The sequence below is a fragment of the Perissodus microlepis genome, chromosome 11, assembly GCF_051167445.1.
Source record: "Perissodus microlepis isolate ML-2025 ecotype Zambia chromosome 11, ASM5116744v1, whole genome shotgun sequence".
Lineage (NCBI taxonomy): Eukaryota > Metazoa > Chordata > Actinopteri > Cichliformes > Cichlidae > Perissodus > Perissodus microlepis.
Genome location: NC_140471.1, coordinates 29,326,934 through 29,346,142, shown reverse-complemented (window position 1 = coordinate 29,346,142; position 19,209 = coordinate 29,326,934). Strand labels below are relative to the sequence as shown.

Below are 19,209 nucleotides of genomic sequence, written 5' to 3'. Positions count from 1 at the left end.
CTGCTGACATCTTGTGCTGGTTGTAGAAACATGATCAAAATTTCTTAGTTGGCACTTTTTATTTAATATTTGGTATTAAGGTGGCAGTAGCATGAAGAAGGTCGGGGAAGGGGGGCACAGACGTATCAGCATGGGGCCTATCAGTCCATCTTAATCATTTTTAGCCTTCATGTTACCAGCATATTAAACATAAATAGAATACAGACTAAAGAGTAATTTACTGCAAGAAGCAAAAATAAAAGCAAACTAATGCTATCATTTTTCTGTAAAGCAAATTTACCTACAGGTATAAATAAAGTAACCTTGAACCTTGATGTCCTGGATCTGCCCTGAGACCTCCTCCAGGACATGCCTTCGGAGACATCCAGTAGGCTTCCTGCCCTAACCACTTCAACTGGCTCCTTTTGATGTGAAGGAATACCAGCTGTACTTTGAGTTCCTCCCAAATGGCCAAGCTCAGAACCCTCACTCTGAGCATGAGCATAAACATGCTTCGGACAAAGTTGTGCTGCAGTCTTATTCTTTCAGTTACTACACTGAGGTGGTGGCCCAGATGAGGGTGGAGATGTAGAATGAGCCATAAACTGAAAGCTTCACTTTCAACCCCAGCTCTCTCTTCACCACAACAGAACAGTGCAGTGCCTGTATTACAGCAGATGCCTCACCAATCAGTCTCCCAGTCTCTTGCTCTTTTCTTCCCTCACTCATGAAGCAGATACATAAACTCTTTGGGCAGCAACTTATCCCTAACCCAAACAAATTTCACTCCACACTTTTCTTGTGGAGAACCATGGCCTCAGACTTGGAGATGATAATTCTCAATGTTTTATAGTCAGATGCAAACCACCCCAGTGCAAGCTGAAGGTTACCACCTGCAGAAAGCAGAGATGATATCCTGACACCACTGAACTGGGTCTCTAAAACTCTTTGTATTTTTAGAAAGCACTACTCAAAATAGAAAATAATGGTGTCACATCATTTGGAACAAATTGACTGAAGTCATAAAAAAATGGGAACAACAGGAAAAAAGTTATTCTGGAGGAGTCTGCGAGGACCCCTGTCAGTAGGATGTGGGTAAAGACATTGTTTCTGAAAATGTCTCCTGACCTGATTAAACGCAGAAGGGAATTACCCACCGTTGAGTGGTGCTTTGTTATTCCTGCTTGTCCTGTTAGTTCTGTTATCGGTGACTCAAGAAATAAAGCACCTGCTGCTGGTTATATTTTATATCCTCTGCCAATCATAACAACTTCCTCTTTCATCATATTTACTTTCCCCTGCAGGGTGCAGCAGGGAAGAAGGGCACGAAAGGCGAGAAAGGACAGAAGGTGATTTTACCTGTTTACAGTTAGATAAAGAAACATCTTCCTACAAACCGTACTCTCCATTTCATTTCCTCTTTCCACCCCCGCTGGGATTTACTCACTGAGTTTGTTCCTTTTTCGTTTTACCTTTCAGGGAAGCGTAGGAGACCGTGGAGACAGAGGACAGGTGCGTGCTTGATTTACATTTCTTGTTTTTACTCTAACGTCATAGAAATACATGCACATGATGCAGCGTGACTTTCTGAATCCATAAAAAAACCATTTCATGCCTTTCCTTATTATACTGATTCCAAGTTGTTATCGGTTTTAATAGAATATCCTACATATATCTGGCAAAAATCAGAACACATTACTCCATATGTAAAAGAAATATATAAATAATTTAAAACCATGAACATTAAACAGGGCTAATCGGTCAGGATAGCCTTCAGAGTTTTAAGGTCATCCTAAAGGAATTGGATGTCATTGAACTCAGGTCAGGCCAGTCATTTCTTTCCCACACTAACATCAGAAAACCCACTTTTTAGGGAACAGGCTTTATACACAAGGGTATTGTCATGTTAAAGCTGAAAAAGGCAAAGTTATACAGGGGCTGGTGTGGAGTACTGCACCAATAAGCTTAGAAGGAGATAAAGTTAATACTGAGTACAACCGAGTTAAGTTTGTTGGTTCAGTTATCCACAACAGCCCCAGTTAGTCACATGGCCCTTTGGGAAAACTGACAGTCCAGCCCTGCTCCAGTATTGTCCTTTGCTTCAGTGCAGCATGAAGTTTGTTCTAAACTATGAAACAACAACTTTCAGAATAAACATACAAACAGGCATCCAGTGTAACATTGTTTCAAAAGACATTCTGATGCTGCAGCTTTATGACTTGTCTCAAAGCAGAGGTATCTACATTAGCATCTGTTCTTCGTAGCTGCCAGAACTGTTTATGATTTCTCCATACTGACTGCCAGGTTAACAGCTGACAGTTGAGCTGAAGCTTATGTTATTATGATGGGATTTCAAGACAAAACATTCAAATTTTTTTATCATCATCACACATTTTCAAAATCCCTTCACTTCACTTCCCCGTTGCCCGTGCTGTAATCTGTGTAAACATATAATTTGCAAAAACTCAGGCAACTAACTAAAAGTTAGTCATACTAATTTCGCTTTTTTTGGGGTATAAACAGTAATCTGTTGTAGTGTAAAAGTACTCACATGCCTCTTTCTTCTTCATTTGAAACATCTTCTTTTGACAGCATGGAGCTAAGGGAGCTGTTGGTCCCATTGGGGCTTCAGGCCCGGTTGGACCTCCTGGCATCCCAGGGGTCAGAGGACAACGTGGTCCAGCCGGGGACCCAGGTCTTAAGGGTCGAGCTGGACCTAAAGGAGTGCAAGGTCCATCTGTGAGTAACATCTGCATGGGAGAATGCATGGATTTTTGAATTAACCAACACTGAAACAATATTCATTTATAACCATTGTGAACACCAGTTCATCAGTGTTAATACTTGAAGGTTAATGTGAGAATTTGCTGTTTTTCACCACTAAACTGAAAAATCCCTGTTTTCAACTTAAGTTAAACTTGAAACACACTCAGTGTGTTCTAACTAATATCTACTGCCTTATTTAAAAGAGGAACTAAAAGTATCGCTGAAACTTATTTCCCTGACGTCATTTCCTTCCTGGTTCCATTATTTTCACTTCAGTTAGTCATTTTGAAAAGTCCAAATGTTATATGAAAATATTAATTGGCTTATATTATTTTAGCTTTTATACATCTCACAAACAGAAGGCTGATAATACCACAGAAAAAATTACTGTTGGAGAAATCACAATAACGTGTCTTCTTAAGAGCTGGGCCTCAGTCTACTGAGATCATTAATAATTAGAATGAATTCCAATTATTAATTAATGTGCACAATATTTTCGTGACTAACTTATCATTCATTTTGTATCTTAGACGTCAGAGAAACTTCCAACACCTCCAGTGATCAGCATCAGATGTCTGATTTTCTCTGAACCTGATCAGTTTATTATTTCGTTCACACTTAAAGAGTAAGACGATAGCTTCTTACTGTAACGCTGGAGTTTTGCAGCATTGATGCAGAGAATTTGAATTGTTTGTTGTCCTGCAGGGTCCTGGGCTTACTGATGAGCAGGTCTTGCAGCTCTGCAGAGGTGTTGTTACAGCTCAGATCTCTCAGTATGCTTCCTCCATCAGAGCCAAGTGCTCTCAGGGCTGTCCCATCAACAACCGGACACTCATTGGGCCCCCAGGAGCTCAAGGACCACCAGGGCCACCAGGCAAAGCTGCAAGTCCCTCTTCAGTCTTTTTATTATTTATTATTTATTTGTCATTTTAATAGCTGCTGTGAGATAACCTAGGGATGTGATATAAACTCTTGGATGTCCTGCCCTTATACCTATTAGTATATTAATATAATTTCTGCCTTCATCTACCAGGGTAAAGTAGGAAAACCCGGAGCAAAAGGAGCCAGAGGTGTTCAAGGTGACAGAGGACTGGAGGGACAAAAGGGAACACCCGGCGACAGAGGCAAGAGTTTCCTACTCCCTTGACCGATTAAATACCTATGTTATTTTTTTATATTTATGCTTTTTATTGAAGGTTTTAGAGTTTAAGAACTTTGAAAGGTTAAGATGGACATATAAGGGCGCATAGTGGGGAAAAAGTTGGATAGCTAAAGAACTGCACTAGTGTAAATTAAACAATTTAAAATCATTTAGAATAGTATTCTTGCCATGGTTTTTACTCACAGTGTCAGTATTTCATCAAAAGGAAAAAAAAAGTTTGAAAACATAGTTGTGCAGCTTTGTGAGTTGCATCTTTTATCTTTTTTAAAAGGTCGAAAGGGACCCAAAGGCATTGTAGGAGATCCGGGTATAGGGCTGCCAGGTCTCGACGGACCACAGGGACTCAGAGGTAGGACTGTGGTCGCATCCACACTGTCAAACATCCTGTAAACATTACTTCAGGACTGGGTTTTTTTTGTTTGTTTTTTATCTTGAATTAGATAACAGTGAAAGATAACAGTGTGTCTGTAATAAACAAGTAGTAAAGCTTGAATTTTTTTAAAATAAAAAATAAAAAACATACTAATTTATTTATTTAGTCCGTAGTTAGCCAAAAACTCAGTACTGTCTTGATATAGCGTAATGAATATTTGCACCATGTTTTCTTTTTTCAAATTTTATTTTTTACAGGTTCACCAGGTAACCCGGCAGAACCAAAAGATGGCATGGAGGGTCCCCGTGGGGCTCGTGGCTTCCCTGGTCCCGTGGGTCCACCCGGCATGGTTGGATTTGCAGGTGTACCGGGATTTTGCGAGGCACGAGACTGCAGCATTTATGCACCAGTGATGCGCAAAGAGCAGGGTCTGGTGAAAGGGCCAGTGAGTTAAAAAATCTGAAACTAAACATCAGATATTATGGTGCTTATAGGAATAACTTGGTGTTAACAATGAAATATTTTACATACAATATTGTGACAATAGTCTGTCAAAAGCTGTGATATAAATGCCAATAGATAAAGTGTAGTGTCATGATGCACTTCAAGATTGTGCAGAAATCTCATGCCTCTAGTCAACATCTGATACCACACAGGGATTATATTTCATACGTGTTCAAACTCTGCAGCAGTTTTTACTGCTGTGTATGTTGTGATTTTAGAAAATGATAAATTATCCCAAGCTGATTCCTTATTTCTTCATTTTAGTTTTTTAATTTCTCTGGTACCCAAAGAATAAATAGATAAATCTATGTAAATATTTTGTAAAGACTCTAAAGTACATGTACTGCGCTCTGAAACAAATAAACAGATGTGTTCTTTAGTCAGTCTGAGTCTTCAGTTTTTCTGACTGGGTGCATTTTTATTTTATTTTACTTTTTGCAAAGTTTTTGCAGTCAATGACCCCAGAAATGGCCTGTTTTCAATTTCTTGGATCTTCCACGACGTCATAAACATCTTTTTTCAGTGATTCAAATAAAAATGAAAAAGAAAAATAGCATATTACACTCTTATTATCAGGTTTTTTTCACTGGATTTCTTTCAAATATATGAAAAGTACACTCATGGTAATGTGTGGCTTAAAAATACACATTTACTATGTGACCTAAACAATGTTATAGTTTCAAACTAACATTTCAACAAAATAAAATGGCAGAATGAGTAGTACAGAACAATTTTGTGCACAACAAAAACCCAACTTAAAAACTATGATTATCAGTGACATGGACTTTCTGTATAAAACTTCATCTGTTACCTCTTCATTAAGAAAGCACTCAGCACACACAATAATTGTGTTTTGTTTTGTTTTATTTCATAGCTGTGCAATAATATTTTACTACCAGCATGGAAAGCATTGATGCATTGATTAACATATAATAGCAGCAACACAAGAAGGTAAGCACATAAGTACCCTATACCCTACTGCATGAAATGACACATGACTGTAAAAATATGGAATTTTACATTCTAATGTTTGGTGCTTCAATAGAACATATTACAACAGTGTGGTTAAAAAAACAAAACAAACAAACAAATCAAACAAACAAATAAACCCCTATTCGGCAGTAGGATTTTCAAACACAGCAATTTTTTTTTTATTATTAATTCTATTTGGCTCAGTTTTTGTTTTATGTTTTTGATTATTTCACATTTTTTTCCAGTCTCTAATGAAGTCTCTAATAAAAAACAATAATACTAAAAGTCCCCCACCCCATATCTCTCTCTCACACACACAGACACACAAACACACACAACAAACAAACAAAAACACCACTTAATTGGCTGCATAGTTTTTAAATACTCAGCTGTTAAGTTTGATATGTCCTTTTTGTATTTCAGTGGGACAGCTTTTTAGTGCTTTTATTGGAATGTTTCTGTTATTAACTTAATGCCCAATTTTAATGAAATAATCATTTTCAAAAGATAAGAGATAATCAGGAAGCAAAAAAGAGCATAGTTGTTTGTTAATTAAAACAAATGTATTGATTTGATTTTATTTAATCAAAGGCAAATGATATGATTAAAAAACTGATTAAAAAAAATCACAATTAAAACATGTTGTATTGAAAGTACATGGAATGTCTTCATGATAAAAAAATTAGAGAAAATCTAAAGTTTGTATGTTTTTTCACATTTTTTAATGCATTTTTTTAATGGGCAGAAAGAGTTTAAAGTTAATGCCTTATATATAATGTAGCAGATGTGTAGGACAATTTATTACATATTCATCTGGTCCAAATGAAAACACTTTTAATATTTTATTTTTTAATACTTTACACTTTAAGTTGGTAATAAAATGTAAAATAGTTTCCCTAGTTGGAGTGGAAGTGTCGAATATTTGTAAAACACATGAGAGGTCAATAAAAAAAAACAAAAAAGAAAATAATGTATTCCAGAAAGAAAACACATCTGGGTTTAATCTGGCTATTTTATGGCAACTGGCAAATGGTGCATCTGCCAAACATGGATAAAAGGCGCAGAGTGGGCCTAACATTGGTCACAGCTAGTGTTGGGTCAGATGTAGCCTGGTATTAAACTTACTACACCAGTACCAGTACAGTACCATTAGTCAAGGCCAAAGTGCCTGTAGAGAAAACTGCAGATATGGGCCACATTTGGGCGAAACAGTTATTGTAGGGAGGAGACAAATGGAGTGGAAAACATTGGTAAAGAAATACTGGCAGTTTATCTCATTTCCACTCCATCTATACAGAGAATGGCTTTGGTTCTGCTTTACTAGTTGTAGCTGTCATTTAAATGTAGTAAAACCGTTACAGTTACTATTCAAATACATATTGTAAACATTCATAGCTGCCATTGCATTAAGAGTTCTGGAGGAAGAGCTGTACATGAGAACTGTTTGTTTAGGGAATGTAACTCCTTCCACTGCTGGTGTTGTCCTTCAGCTATTTAACTATGTGCCACATAACTGTATTTATGTCATCTTTTAATAAGATGAGCCACACATAAATTTGGCATTTTGCATCATAAGAATGGATCACAACATAAATAAAATTCAATAATCTATGAGTATTGTCTTGAATATTGACTGATTCTTTATTAAATCTCAGCTAAAAAGAGTTTACTTTAGCCTGTCAAAAAAGCTGTAAATACCTTATTTTTAGTCACTTAAAATGAATAAAAGCAGCAGATATATTTTTGTAAAAAAGAAATGTCAATTTCCAATTATGAAATTAAAAATAAAAGTTTTTAAAAATGCCTAATCTCAGTTTCCCAAGGCACCAATCACATAGTTTAAATAGCTTATTTTGTCATAACTTGAAATGTTTATATGGAGCATATTTATTCAAAAATAAAATGGTTTAAAGAAAGTAGCTTATTTATTAGCAGCTCAGTTAATGTCAGTAAGTGGTTTCAAAACAGATATTACCTGAATATTTGCTTTGTTACTTTGGATAGTGTCAGTGGTAATTGTTTTGACCAGTTTAGATTAGTTTAGTTAGTTTTGAGCAGTTTGTTTAGAGATGCTTGTAAATGTATGAAACACTAAAACAAGCTGTGTTCTGTGCTTGGTTTAGTCCTACAGTAGTAAAATACAGCTTTGAGGTCGCTGGTGCAATTCAAGTAAACCAAACAAACACAAGATGCTCTTTTCTGCTTCGACAATCTCTGACCTTCTTTCAAGTGCATTCAGGGTATTTTTTTAAATAAATAAATAATAAATTAGTCAGCACTTCACTGTATTTTTGTTTCCTGAGATTATAACAGTAAAGTGACAAGTGGGACCTGTTTATACTTTCAGTTTGTTAAAATTAGTACCTGGGTTTTTACCATCACTGGTTTGTAAACATCAAATTGGCATGTACACATTTTTTTAAACCTCTTCCAGTCCTATGACACAACAGAAACCTTCTTCCCTTCATAATACACTAGTCACAATTTCTGAAAGGTTTCTGTGAGCAGCTTTGTTCAGTGAACTCTGGGAGTTGTATTTACCAAGTGTAGCAGCTAAGTACACCTCTGTACTGTAGTTTAGTGTGTTTCAAATAAATTGAATGTTTATCTTCATCAATAAATTTGTCATTTAAATAGCAGCAGGTCATGTCCATACACATTCAGTATCAATAAATAAATGGTAGCAGCAAATTGTCTCATTAATAAGGAAAATGTTACACTTTTTAAATATTTTGTCATCATTTAACACTAAACTTAAAAATCTTACCAAAAGGGGAAAGGAGACAAAAGCGAAAAAATTGACTGGTGATCATTATTATTTTGACTTGTGGAAGAAATCCATGAAATTTTTAAAAGGGTCTTTCTTGGTAAATACACCCCTGAGAGAAACACGACTCAAATTAATTAAAAAAAAAAAAAAGTGAGGTTTTTAGGTTGTACGATATATTCCGAGGCTCTCTAAATCACTTTCATTTTGTCATTTAACAGTAAAGGATGGAAACCGATGTGCCTGAAGAATGATAAAGTGTTTCAGTGCTGTAAGAAGAAGTGTAAATATAATATTTTTGAGCTTATAGTTGTATAAAGTATAAAAGTATAAAATTGCCTTCATGGTAAACACTGTCTGCACGGCACTGCATGGCGAGACAGTGCAAACTGATTCAAGCTGACAGGAAGCAAAAGCATAGCTGTTCCCTTAGCAGAAATACCTTCCACCCTTGATATTAAAAGCATCTTTTCTTTCTGGCAAAAGCAGACGACTCAGGAGATCATCTGCTTCACAATCCATCCGGCTGTCAGTAGTGCCAATCCAACGGTGCCTGCAGCAGAAAGAAAATTGGTTAGCAGGTTAGATTTTCATGCTTATAATAAACCACTTTTCAGATAGGTGCTAATATAGCATTCACTAGTTTTAATGTGTGCATCCTTTGTCTCTATTGTGGAATTAAATATTTTTCAGCTTACTGAATATATGCCATAACACAAAGTTTCGGATTCTCCATTGATTTGATTAAATGACTTGTACTGTGTGCTAATAAGCTGAGCACTGTTTGCAAGCAAACAGGAACATTTCCACCCTTACAACAAGATTGTTACCTGGGACATTCGTGTCTGGTTAGTAGCATTGCACTCCTATGTAAATGTGTGTCATGTTAGACACATGATGGAGAGTTTAAAGAGTATTTTAAGACTGCCTCATTCTACTAGACCATCTACTTTAGTCCTGTATTGAACATGTGCTGTTCAACATGTTCAACAGCTGCTGATGTTTTGATATTGCTTGTGTTATAACGTCAATAACATCAAAACATTGCAGAAAACAAATAATTTTACTGTCACTCAGAAGACTGTGAGACTGTGATTCATGTCATGCACGGGAGTGTTTTTTTTTTTATCCTTTTTTTGTTCACTGAAAAAATCATGGCCTACTTTAACTACACCAATTCAAAATTGTATCATCTTCTTGAAGAGAGAAATAAAAATAAGCTTAAACATTGTTTGGGGAGTGGAATCTAGGTCTATGTTTATGTATCTCAAAAATGGAGTTTAAAAACACAGTCAAAAATCTGTCTATCATTGTATAAAACAAGACTTACTCTGATGCCTACACGACCCATTAAAATCCTTAGGAACAGTCTGGGAGCAGGGCTGGCTCTGGTAGTGGATGCACTCCTCTTTAACAATACCAGAGCGCTGTAACAGATAAAGTGAAAATAAACCTGAAGAGTTCTTTCTTTATTGTGTTGACATGACTTTAAATGGATACTTTTGACTGCCATGCCTTTGGGTCACCACAGCACAGAGATCTACATATTTATATCTGACACAGATTTGACACCAGATTCACCTCCTATGCTCCCATGTACCTGTGCATGGGACCAGCACTGGATATGTATCTCCTCTCAGCGTTGCTTTCCTCTAATCATTACAGGATCAAAGTTATACATACAGGTTCAAATATATACATACAGCCCCACTAAAATTTGTTTAAAAATCTCTTAGCAAATGGCACCTCAAGCAGATGCTTTTGGTAGCCATCAGCAATCTGTTCATCTGGACATAGTGTTTTCAGAAGAGACCTGAGAGATGTTTCTCATCTAAGTCTCATTCTAACTGCAGTTTTCCCTAACAGTACATTTGCATAATGGCCAAACCAGAGTTTCATGATTGTTAATATGTAAATTGCCATGACTACTTCTCAGTGGCCATAAGCAGCAGAGCTAAGGAATGGCTGCAATCACAATAATGCAAAATGGTGAAAGATGTACTCCCTCCTCAGTTCATTTCCTTAAAGATTTATGGTCAGATGACATACAGATTGAGCTATTTGGCCACAGTGACAAAAGGTATGCTTGTAGAGGTAAAGGTGAGGCTCCAAACCTAAGAGCTCTGTAACAACTGTAAAGCATGATGGTGGTAGTGTCATGCTTTCATGGGACTGCTTTGCTGTCAGTGGTTCTTGTACACCCACAAAGTGAAGGCAGAAGTCATTTTGGTTGTCCATGTAGACAGATACAAGTTTTAGTTGAGCCTGAAGGTGCTGATTTTGGAGCACGGACTTCTCTTGGTTGGCACCAAGAAAGAACCTTGAACATCTTAATCAATTTCCTCCTATTTGAGCGTGACTGCTTGGGTATTCTTCCAGACCTTGGCAAAGTCATGATACATCCCAATAACTTGTAATTATGTACAGTTGTCTGAATTGACTTATGGAGTCTGTACTTAGTTAGAAATGACTCCAAGAAACCATGCTTTCAAACAAACCCCTTTTTAGGGGTTTTAACTGCATCATACATGACTTTACATAATGTTTTTCCCTCTAGAAAGGGCTTAAGTTAAAACAAATATGAGTGGATAACGTACCGTATGACAAACTGTGGTAACATTTAGATCCACGCATTCATCCATGACAATTGTTCCACCTTCAATTTTCTGGCATGGATGTACACAGCTTTTTTTCACACGTTTGGAGTGGGCAAAGGTCTGCAGACAGGAACAAACCCAAAAGCAGAGTTAGTAGGTTGTTTTGGGGGTTTTATACCAGTTGCTAGCTTTACAATTGTATTCTTGGGCTCTAAAGTGGCTTTACATGGCTTAATGTTCAAAAGAGTTCTTATTTATTTCATATTGGACTCATTGATCCTCTGAAATAAGCCTGTTGACTGTGCATTCTTGTCATAGTTGAAAAACTGCTTTCAACAATTGAAGTATCTCTAACCATGCCTTTTTAATTACTAGCCGACTTCAGCTGATGCGTGAAAGAACAGGACCAGGAGTTGACACTTTATTAGATTTTTGTAACACAGATTTTTGTGTGAACTTGCAGGAATATTTATACCTTGCCATTAACACTCCAGGTGTTCTCACAGTTTTGGTCAAACTCCAGTGCTTTGCTTTGGCAGCAGGAGTAAGGAATGTTTTTCAGCATCACCTCTGAGCTGCTTATGGCCGACCCCACAGCAGCAACTTAATTAAAAAAAGAAGAAAAGAAATACATTAGACTATGAACACTTCTGTGATTCCCCGGTTTTGGTTTCATCTTCTTATCATTAATCGAAGACCTGGACAGTGATTGTTAATCTCTCTCCATTTCACCCATTATTAATCTCTAGGATATACAATATGTTTGCATCTTTAGTTTTATTTAAACATTCTGACAATAGTAATGAACCCCAAAGCACAAATAAAAACATTAACTTGGCATGTACACGACATAAAATCCAGCGCACATCAAAGAACAACCTGTTATATGGGACGTGTCTCTTGTTTTGTTTCTGATACTTCCACGTGTAATAGTGGTAGTAAAAAGAAATCACGTGACTCAAAGATGGGAATTTCCTATTTCAATGACATACTCTTTATTTCGCCATACGCACTGGAAAGCACCTCAGGGGAAAGGAGGGGGAATCCCTGGATGCTTGCGCTTTCCTTACAGTGACCGAAAAATTAATCAGATGATTAAAAAAACAACATTACGTATTCAAAATGGTAAGAACTTTCTTGCAGAATACAATTACAAAAATACGTGTCAGCTATAGCCTAACGGGCTATTCTCGCAAACAATGCATATAAGCGGTAATGCATAACGTTGAATAAGCTTTCAGGGCAAGTGTTGTGCTATTTCTTCATGCAGTATTTACACTACAAAACATTTCAAACCATAAGTTATGAACAAAAAACACTTCAATTTTGCCAACTCTCAGAAAATAATACAAAACTCGATTCAAACTCCCATCGATTGATTTATAGTGCTGCTCGCTGCCATTTTACACGAAAGACAAACGTGTGTTCGATCTATAGGGCAAGGTCTTTAAGTCGGCTGATGCTAAAATGACTTTCACAAACTTTCTCTACTTTTTCTCCGGTGAAGCGAAACATAAGATTTGGAGACATAGGATGTTGTTTACTTGATTATGCTAATCGAAATCGAAGTTGTTATGCCGATGTTGCAAAATCATCTGAATAAAAAGTCGCTTTAAAAAAATGATATTACATACCGGTACCTCACCGCAACGTACTGAGAGCTTGGGTTGGCTTAAACGTACAGTAAAATGCATTACAAGACCATTTCTAATATACTTACATAGCAGGACGATAAGAACAGCGTTCATAGTTTATAGTTTTACACTAAGTGAGAGCAGCAGTTGAACGAGATCTCGCGCTCATCCCCCCCGCCCCGCCCCCTTCCCCACTTCCGCTTCACTACAACCCATTTAAGGCTGAGGGCACCGTTCTCCTCACTCTCGATTTGTAAACATTCAGTCAACAAGATGATATCTGTAGATTTCCTTGGCTGTCTTCTGCTCTTCTCGCAGGGTGAGTGTCTTTTCAGTTTACTTTAGTCGAACGTTATATTATTAGAGTTTGTACATTCGAGTAGCTGTATGGTATAGTTTGTAACCAAGAGCTGCATGTTTATATGTATTGAAAGAAAAATAAATACGTGTACTGAGAAACATCTTATTCTTGTATTCCTCAGGCGTGTGCCTCGCTGTGGGTGCAGCTGTCAAGGAGGACACACCAGAAGTCGTGGTCCTTTCGGGTGAAGACTCTATCCTTCCGTGCAAAGCGAAATTCAAGCCCGGAGTCCAGTACCTTGCAGTGAGATGGTACAAGGTAAAAATAAATTAAATAACCAAATAAATACAAATACAATTTATTTTGATTGCCATGATGCACATTTAGGAAGAAAAAACATGTCAGGCTCTCCTTGGCAGATTACTGCAAACTAATATCACTTTCGTTTCTTTCGAAAGTCAAAATATTTGTAGTTAATCACATAATGAAAAGGTTATAACAATGAAAACACAAAGTACAGCACTACAACTGGGTAACATTATGAGTATGCTGCAGTAATAACAAGAGCAGCCGTACTTACAACTTAATTCTTTAGTCTATAAAGTCTAATTAGGAATGTTAAAGTAGAATTACCTGCGACTCAAAATGTACTTTTTCTTCTATTTCAGTAATGTTAAAAGTAGTAGGGGTAAAGTTAAAAGCAGCAGTGAAAGTAACAGTAAAGGTTTATTCATTTATTTCTTATACTGTCATAAAGATTATTGCTGGTCACAAGACACTGCTCAGCCGTTGTGTATAAAGGTCAGAATGGCAGTATAAACATGTCTGGTGATTATTTTAATCCTTGTTTTATGAACTGGTTAAATATTTAGGCTTTTGCTTAAAACTACAAGGTTCAACTCAAATGTGGGGCGTGCAGTAACTGTGGTTAATGGGTTAAAAGTTAAAAAGAAGAAGTGCTATTTATAGTAGTGGCATTTGTTTCCATTAACAGAAGTGATAATGACACTGACATCAGGCGTGTTTGGTTTGGCTGTCTAGTCTCAGATCCTGTTAGGTCATCAGGCACATGACTCTAACACTGGACTGATGCTTTTTCAGGTTTCAGAGAGCCCATCGTCTGTTCGTAATGGCCTTTTGACCAGAGACCTCCCAGATGGTACGACGAGATGGTACGATGGCGTGGAGAGAGATGTGGCGCTGGTCAACGAGACCCACGACATCCTCCTGGCCGACACAACGTGCAGTGACGCCGGCGTGTACATGTGTCACCTGGCAGCACCTGTGGGAGAGCAAAACCAGGACGGCTACGTTCACCTGGTGCTGGCAGGTAAAAGTTTGTCCCAGTTGTCTCTGGGTTCTTTAGGTGCTCATGCATATTCAACAAACAGGCTTCCCAAAATTTCCCAAGTTCCCATAGGCATTCATGACTGAAATTTGACTCAGGGGGAACTTCCAAACTTGAATCAACTGTTATATTTTGAGCATCAGCTTTACAAAACCATCACTCTTTGGCCCAAGGCATAGAGTGTGGGAATCATCTGTCAAGCACATGATTTGGAAAACATCAAGAGCATTAGATTTCCATCAAAAGCTGGTTTAGAAGAAGCTTATTTTGGAAAAGCTTTTAAAGGCTTTTACGGTGGCTAATGCTGATGTTCAGCTTTTACCATGTTCTATATTTTAGCAAAGAAAGACAAAGAAAAACTCATTGGTAAAGTCTGAGCAGATTTATTGGGATACCAAACATGAGGGGATGTTTCCTTAGATATCTACAGCAAAGTGCACCTCGTGTTTTCTGATATGAAAGTTTGAAAAGTGCAGAAAATCCAGCCACACAGGAGTGTCCTGTATGCAGAATAGCCTGACTAGGATCACAACCTGAGCTAGCACAGTGTGGTACAGTTCAAGTGAGTTCAAACTTGAGTAACTTTAATTTGTGTTTTCATTTTCAGATTGTCCAGCTGCTCCCACAGAAAGTCTGAAGAGAGATGATTACTTGATTCTTTTCGCCTCCGTAGTGATAATGATAGCACTTCTGCTGTCTTTCATAAGCTACGTAAGTAATGGAGGATAATTATATATAAACACACTAATATTTAAACAGATTTTCCACAAGAGATTTCTATTATGTGCATCCACTTAGAACCCAACTTACCTAATAATCATTTTGTTGTACTACCAAAAGATTGTAATGAGCATCTTTAAACATACTCAATCAATATGCATATGCTGGTCATTCTTAATCTAAATGTATTTCCCATATCTCCACCATAGGTTTGTTTGACGAATGGATTGAGAGAAAGAAACAGACAACAACAGCAAGAACAAATAACAAAAGAAGATTTTTTCCTGAACAAACCAGTGGAACCAAAAGACTTGAAGTTGATCTACACTTTGGGTCCAAAACCATCCACAAAAACTATACTCTGTGTGTAAAGATGAGGACTAATGTTGGCCAATAGAATAAGTACACTCTGCCCTGACATGTGGAAACTGATGGAAAATGGAAGATTATGCGACAACCTTTCAAAAATCATCAGAAAAGTCAGATATAGAGCTGGATCTCCACAGATGCCAAGATGCTGGAGAAACTGGTGACCTGGTTCAAAGAGCAGGCCCAGTAATCAGACGTCGGTTGGTCAGTCTGTGGGTTAAATATAAAAGAGCCACTGGTTAAGACAGAAAGACAGTGAATTTGCATGAGCAGTCAGTCAAAGATTCACATTTATTTTGTAAAAACCTGAATTTTTCAGGTGATCTCACTTTAATTGCGCCCCATAGCTAAAAGTTTTATTAAGAAAATGATGTTTTTCTTCAGGCAGACAAACACAAACATATAAAAACTGTACTGTCAAGTCAGGCAAACAGTGACTGTGCAGGATTGAGCCAAGAAGATTCACAGTTGCGTTGTTTGTGCACATGTAGTCATGTAGTGGAAGATGTGTGAGTATCAGGAGTAAAAGGCACTGATGTTATTCATGAGACTGAAATGTCCCACCGTAGTAAGAGGATCTGTATTTTTATGTGTTTGTCGAGAATTCTAATGTTTACACAGAGGATGGATGCATTCCTACAAATTTAAAGTGTCCACACTGAAAATTACTTTAAACTACCTGCTTTAAATGAGCCATGACAGAATCTAGTGTTCTGGATTCTGTTAATTGTTTTATGTTCTCATATTTTCTTGTTTTTTTTTTTTCTTTTAAGCTGACCTTTTAATAAGCTATTGTTATATAAGTGATTTTCTGGATTAAATCCATATTATTGACTTATTAATGTTGTAACTTGAAAAACAAATTATGTTCCGAGACTTATTCTCAGGAAGTACCACATCTGTAAATGACCTTCAAGAACAACAACACCAAAAAAAGGAGACCTTTGTCACTTGAAATGTTAAAAAATAAAGTGACCTTCTAAAGAAGAAGTGAAACATGATGACATATAGGAACACCCGTGATCTATTTGCATTTAGCGTGACATTTGTTTTGGGGAAAGTCCTAAGAGCGGGTCAGTGTAGTTTGGATTTATTTTTATCGGTCCACTTCTCTTTTTTTATGTCCGCATTTAGGTCTTCGCCTGTTCGTGTCAACGTGTTTGGCAACAGACATAAAAGTTCTTTTGTTGCTGCTCCACAGCAACATGTATATTGCCTAAATCTTCAACAGAAAAAGAAGTTGGTGAAATCTACTTTCTTAAACTGAAAACAAAGAGAGACAGAAATGGAAACACTGATATTCTGCATTCAGTCAGCGTAACATGAGAAAATTATTGCTTTATTTTCTGTATCTCAATTAATGATTCATGGATACTTTTTTGATTCAATGATACACATAAGAAATTCATTGGTATTTCTTATGTGTATGTGCTTATCCTTGTGTTGTGTTGTTGATATTTTAGAAATGCATAAAAAAACACTATATGGACACATCTGCAGTACCAGTGATCTCCCAAATACTGCCTGTATATTAAATAAATACATTTTTGAGTTTGGATCTGTGTCTCTGCAGCTTTTTGGGGTCTGTTCATCAACTAAAGTGCAGCACATTAGTGTCTAATAATATATGTCTGATGGTGCAGAAACCGACTTTGGAAGTCAGAAATTACTCAGAAGCTTCTACCTCTCCTGGACAGACTCTGGGCATTCCTTGTTGCTTTCCAAACTCTCACATAAAATATAAGAGGTCATTAATAACTTGTGGGATCAGTTGTTCAATCTCCAGTTCCTTGAGTCTCCGTGCTAAAGTGTTGTTGGGCAACATGCAATGGAGTTTGTAGTGTAAAAGTGTTCTTAGAGTAGAAAACCACTCTACCAGTCAGTGCCAGTAAATTTACTGGCTGGAACAGGCTCATGTGATCTGGATAAGCATTTAAAAAGTGGATAGATAGATAAATGGCTGCATTTGAAGTGAAGGGAGAGCTGACACAATGGTTAAGGAAGCTTTATATAGATGAATACATACAATTCACTGTATATTATGGAATTAAGTTGCCGCTTGATGAATGCTAAGCTTCTAAATATATTGTATGTGTCATAATGGAAGCAGGGCAATCCCTCAACCTGAAGAGTATTGTATAAAGCTCTGTGAGTGTTCAGGGAGAGTAGTATTCTATTTTATTATTCTATTTTTTTTTTTTATAAAACTGTGAAACTCCCTAAAGTCTTAATTGATTTCAGGGAACTTCGTGGAAAAGCGTTGCACCTGATGGGAAGGCACCTGAACTCGTAATGCGGGAATACGACTTGGGTTTTCTTTAATGTTGAATGAGCAGGAAGTCAGACTTGTTCCTTGACCCTAAATAACTCAACTTCGAGGTTAACCAAGTTTCTTCCGCCGTCTTCACACTTCACCGTGTTTGAGTGGTTGGGACTTTTTCAAAGCAGCACTTCTTGTAAAACTCAGACCTCGCGCCCTTTTACAGCTCGATGCACAATATATGTTGGATATTTTCACATTCTAATGAACACCGGTTTCAAATTAAACTGCAGTAACTACTGTAATGTGAGACTACAGCATGTGGGTGTGTAGAGCTGTTCAACTAAAGGGAAGTAGGGAAATCGGTTGCAAATACTGTTGTAAATACAGAGTACACCACTGATATCTACAAATACACCTGTTCCTATAGCGTAGTTCTGCGGAACTGTACTTGTACTTTGTACAGTTCAGTAGAACTACGCTATGAACCAAAGGAACTCATTCTGTCCTTCGTATAAGACTAACTTAGACTATTAAAAACGTGCAACTTGAAGGTACAGTTCCATCCGGTTGTCGTGGCCGAGTGGTTAAGGCGATGGACTAGAAATCCATTGGGGTCTCCCCGCGCAGGTTCGAATCCTGCCGACAACGAAGCTTTTTGGCTTATTTATTTTTTTAAATGCAATTTGCAGTTCTACATTCTCCATTCTCGAGTTTTCAAAGGACGGGACTATTTTATTGTTGACAAATTAGCTTACATTAGTTTAAGCTAGGTGTGATTGTGCGAGTGAATGTGAGTGCGAATGGTTGTCTGTCCCTGTGTGTTGGCCCTGCGACAAACTGGCGACCTGTCCAGGGTGTACCCCGCCTCTCGCCCTATGACAGCTGGCTCCAGCGCCCCCCGCGACCCTGAAAAGGATAAGCGGAAGTGAATGGATGGATGGATAGTTTAAAAACGGTTGTTCTAATGTTATGAGCAACGAAAGAACAACTAACAGTACATCCTGTCACATTTACAAAATAAAATAATTAATAAAATAAGCGTTCTAATTAAACTTATTGAAACACAATATATTAAAGAGTTACAAAACAGAACAAAATCATGACTGAGATTTATAAACATTTAAAAACAACACAGATGACCAAAGTGCTGTACAACTAAATGAAATAAAACACAGCAAGAAAAATACAAATAGCTCTAATAAATACAAATAGCTCTATGTATAAATATCCCATTATAAATAAACATCCCAATATATAATAGAAGTTGCGCGCCCATGTTGTCAAATGTAATTATTTGATAGTTACCTGTAAGATATCAGTATACTTTAACCTGAAAAAAGGTTAGACATAGACCTTTGTTTCTTCTGTTCAAAGTGTGTGTTCCTGTATGGGTTTTTTTGGGTCTCACTGCTATCTTGAGTATTTCTTTCTTCTACTGATTTTCATTCGCAATC

The 19,209-nt window shown here is 37.2% G+C and overlaps 3 protein-coding genes and 1 non-coding gene across 4 annotated transcripts in view; 3 read left to right on the top strand and 1 right to left on the bottom strand.

The window, feature by feature from the left end:
* The window catches only part of LOC146378151 (uncharacterized), a 29,219-nt gene extending 23,944 nt beyond the window's left edge, over positions 1-5,275 (top strand). The window contains exons 19-25 of the mRNA XM_084943942.1: positions 1,284-1,328; positions 1,459-1,491; positions 2,572-2,718; positions 3,451-3,627; positions 3,779-3,869; positions 4,179-4,256; positions 4,538-5,275. Coding sequence (XP_084800068.1) covers positions 1,284-1,328; positions 1,459-1,491; positions 2,572-2,718; positions 3,451-3,627; positions 3,779-3,869; positions 4,179-4,256; positions 4,538-4,734 — 768 coding nt within the window. The 3' untranslated portion in view covers positions 4,735-5,275. The remainder of the gene's footprint in view (positions 1-1,283; positions 1,329-1,458; positions 1,492-2,571; positions 2,719-3,450; positions 3,628-3,778; positions 3,870-4,178; positions 4,257-4,537) is intronic.
* LOC146378150 (uncharacterized) lies at positions 5,270-12,928 on the bottom strand. Its single transcript, XM_084943946.1, has 5 exons — positions 12,841-12,928; positions 11,596-11,723; positions 11,121-11,240; positions 9,854-9,950; positions 5,270-9,076 (listed from the first exon to the last, which is right to left on the bottom strand). The coding sequence occupies exons 1-5, from the start codon at positions 12,866-12,868 to the stop codon at positions 9,018-9,020; spliced, it is 432 nt and encodes a 143-aa protein (XP_084800072.1). The 5' UTR covers positions 12,869-12,928; the 3' UTR covers positions 5,270-9,017.
* Positions 12,929-12,965: 37 nt separating this feature from the next.
* cd83 (CD83 molecule) lies at positions 12,966-17,048 on the top strand. The gene is made up of 5 exons (XM_084944923.1): positions 12,966-13,073; positions 13,237-13,373; positions 14,157-14,385; positions 15,011-15,114; positions 15,333-17,048. Exons 1-5 carry the CDS (start codon positions 13,028-13,030, stop codon positions 15,492-15,494), a joined length of 678 nt encoding a protein of 225 aa, XP_084801049.1. The 5' UTR covers positions 12,966-13,027; the 3' UTR covers positions 15,495-17,048.
* Positions 17,049-18,321: 1,273 nt separating this feature from the next.
* trnas-aga (transfer RNA serine (anticodon AGA)) lies at positions 18,322-18,403 on the top strand. The gene has a single exon. It is a non-coding gene; the product is annotated as a tRNA-Ser (tRNA).
* The last annotated feature ends 806 nt before the right edge of the window (positions 18,404-19,209 follow it).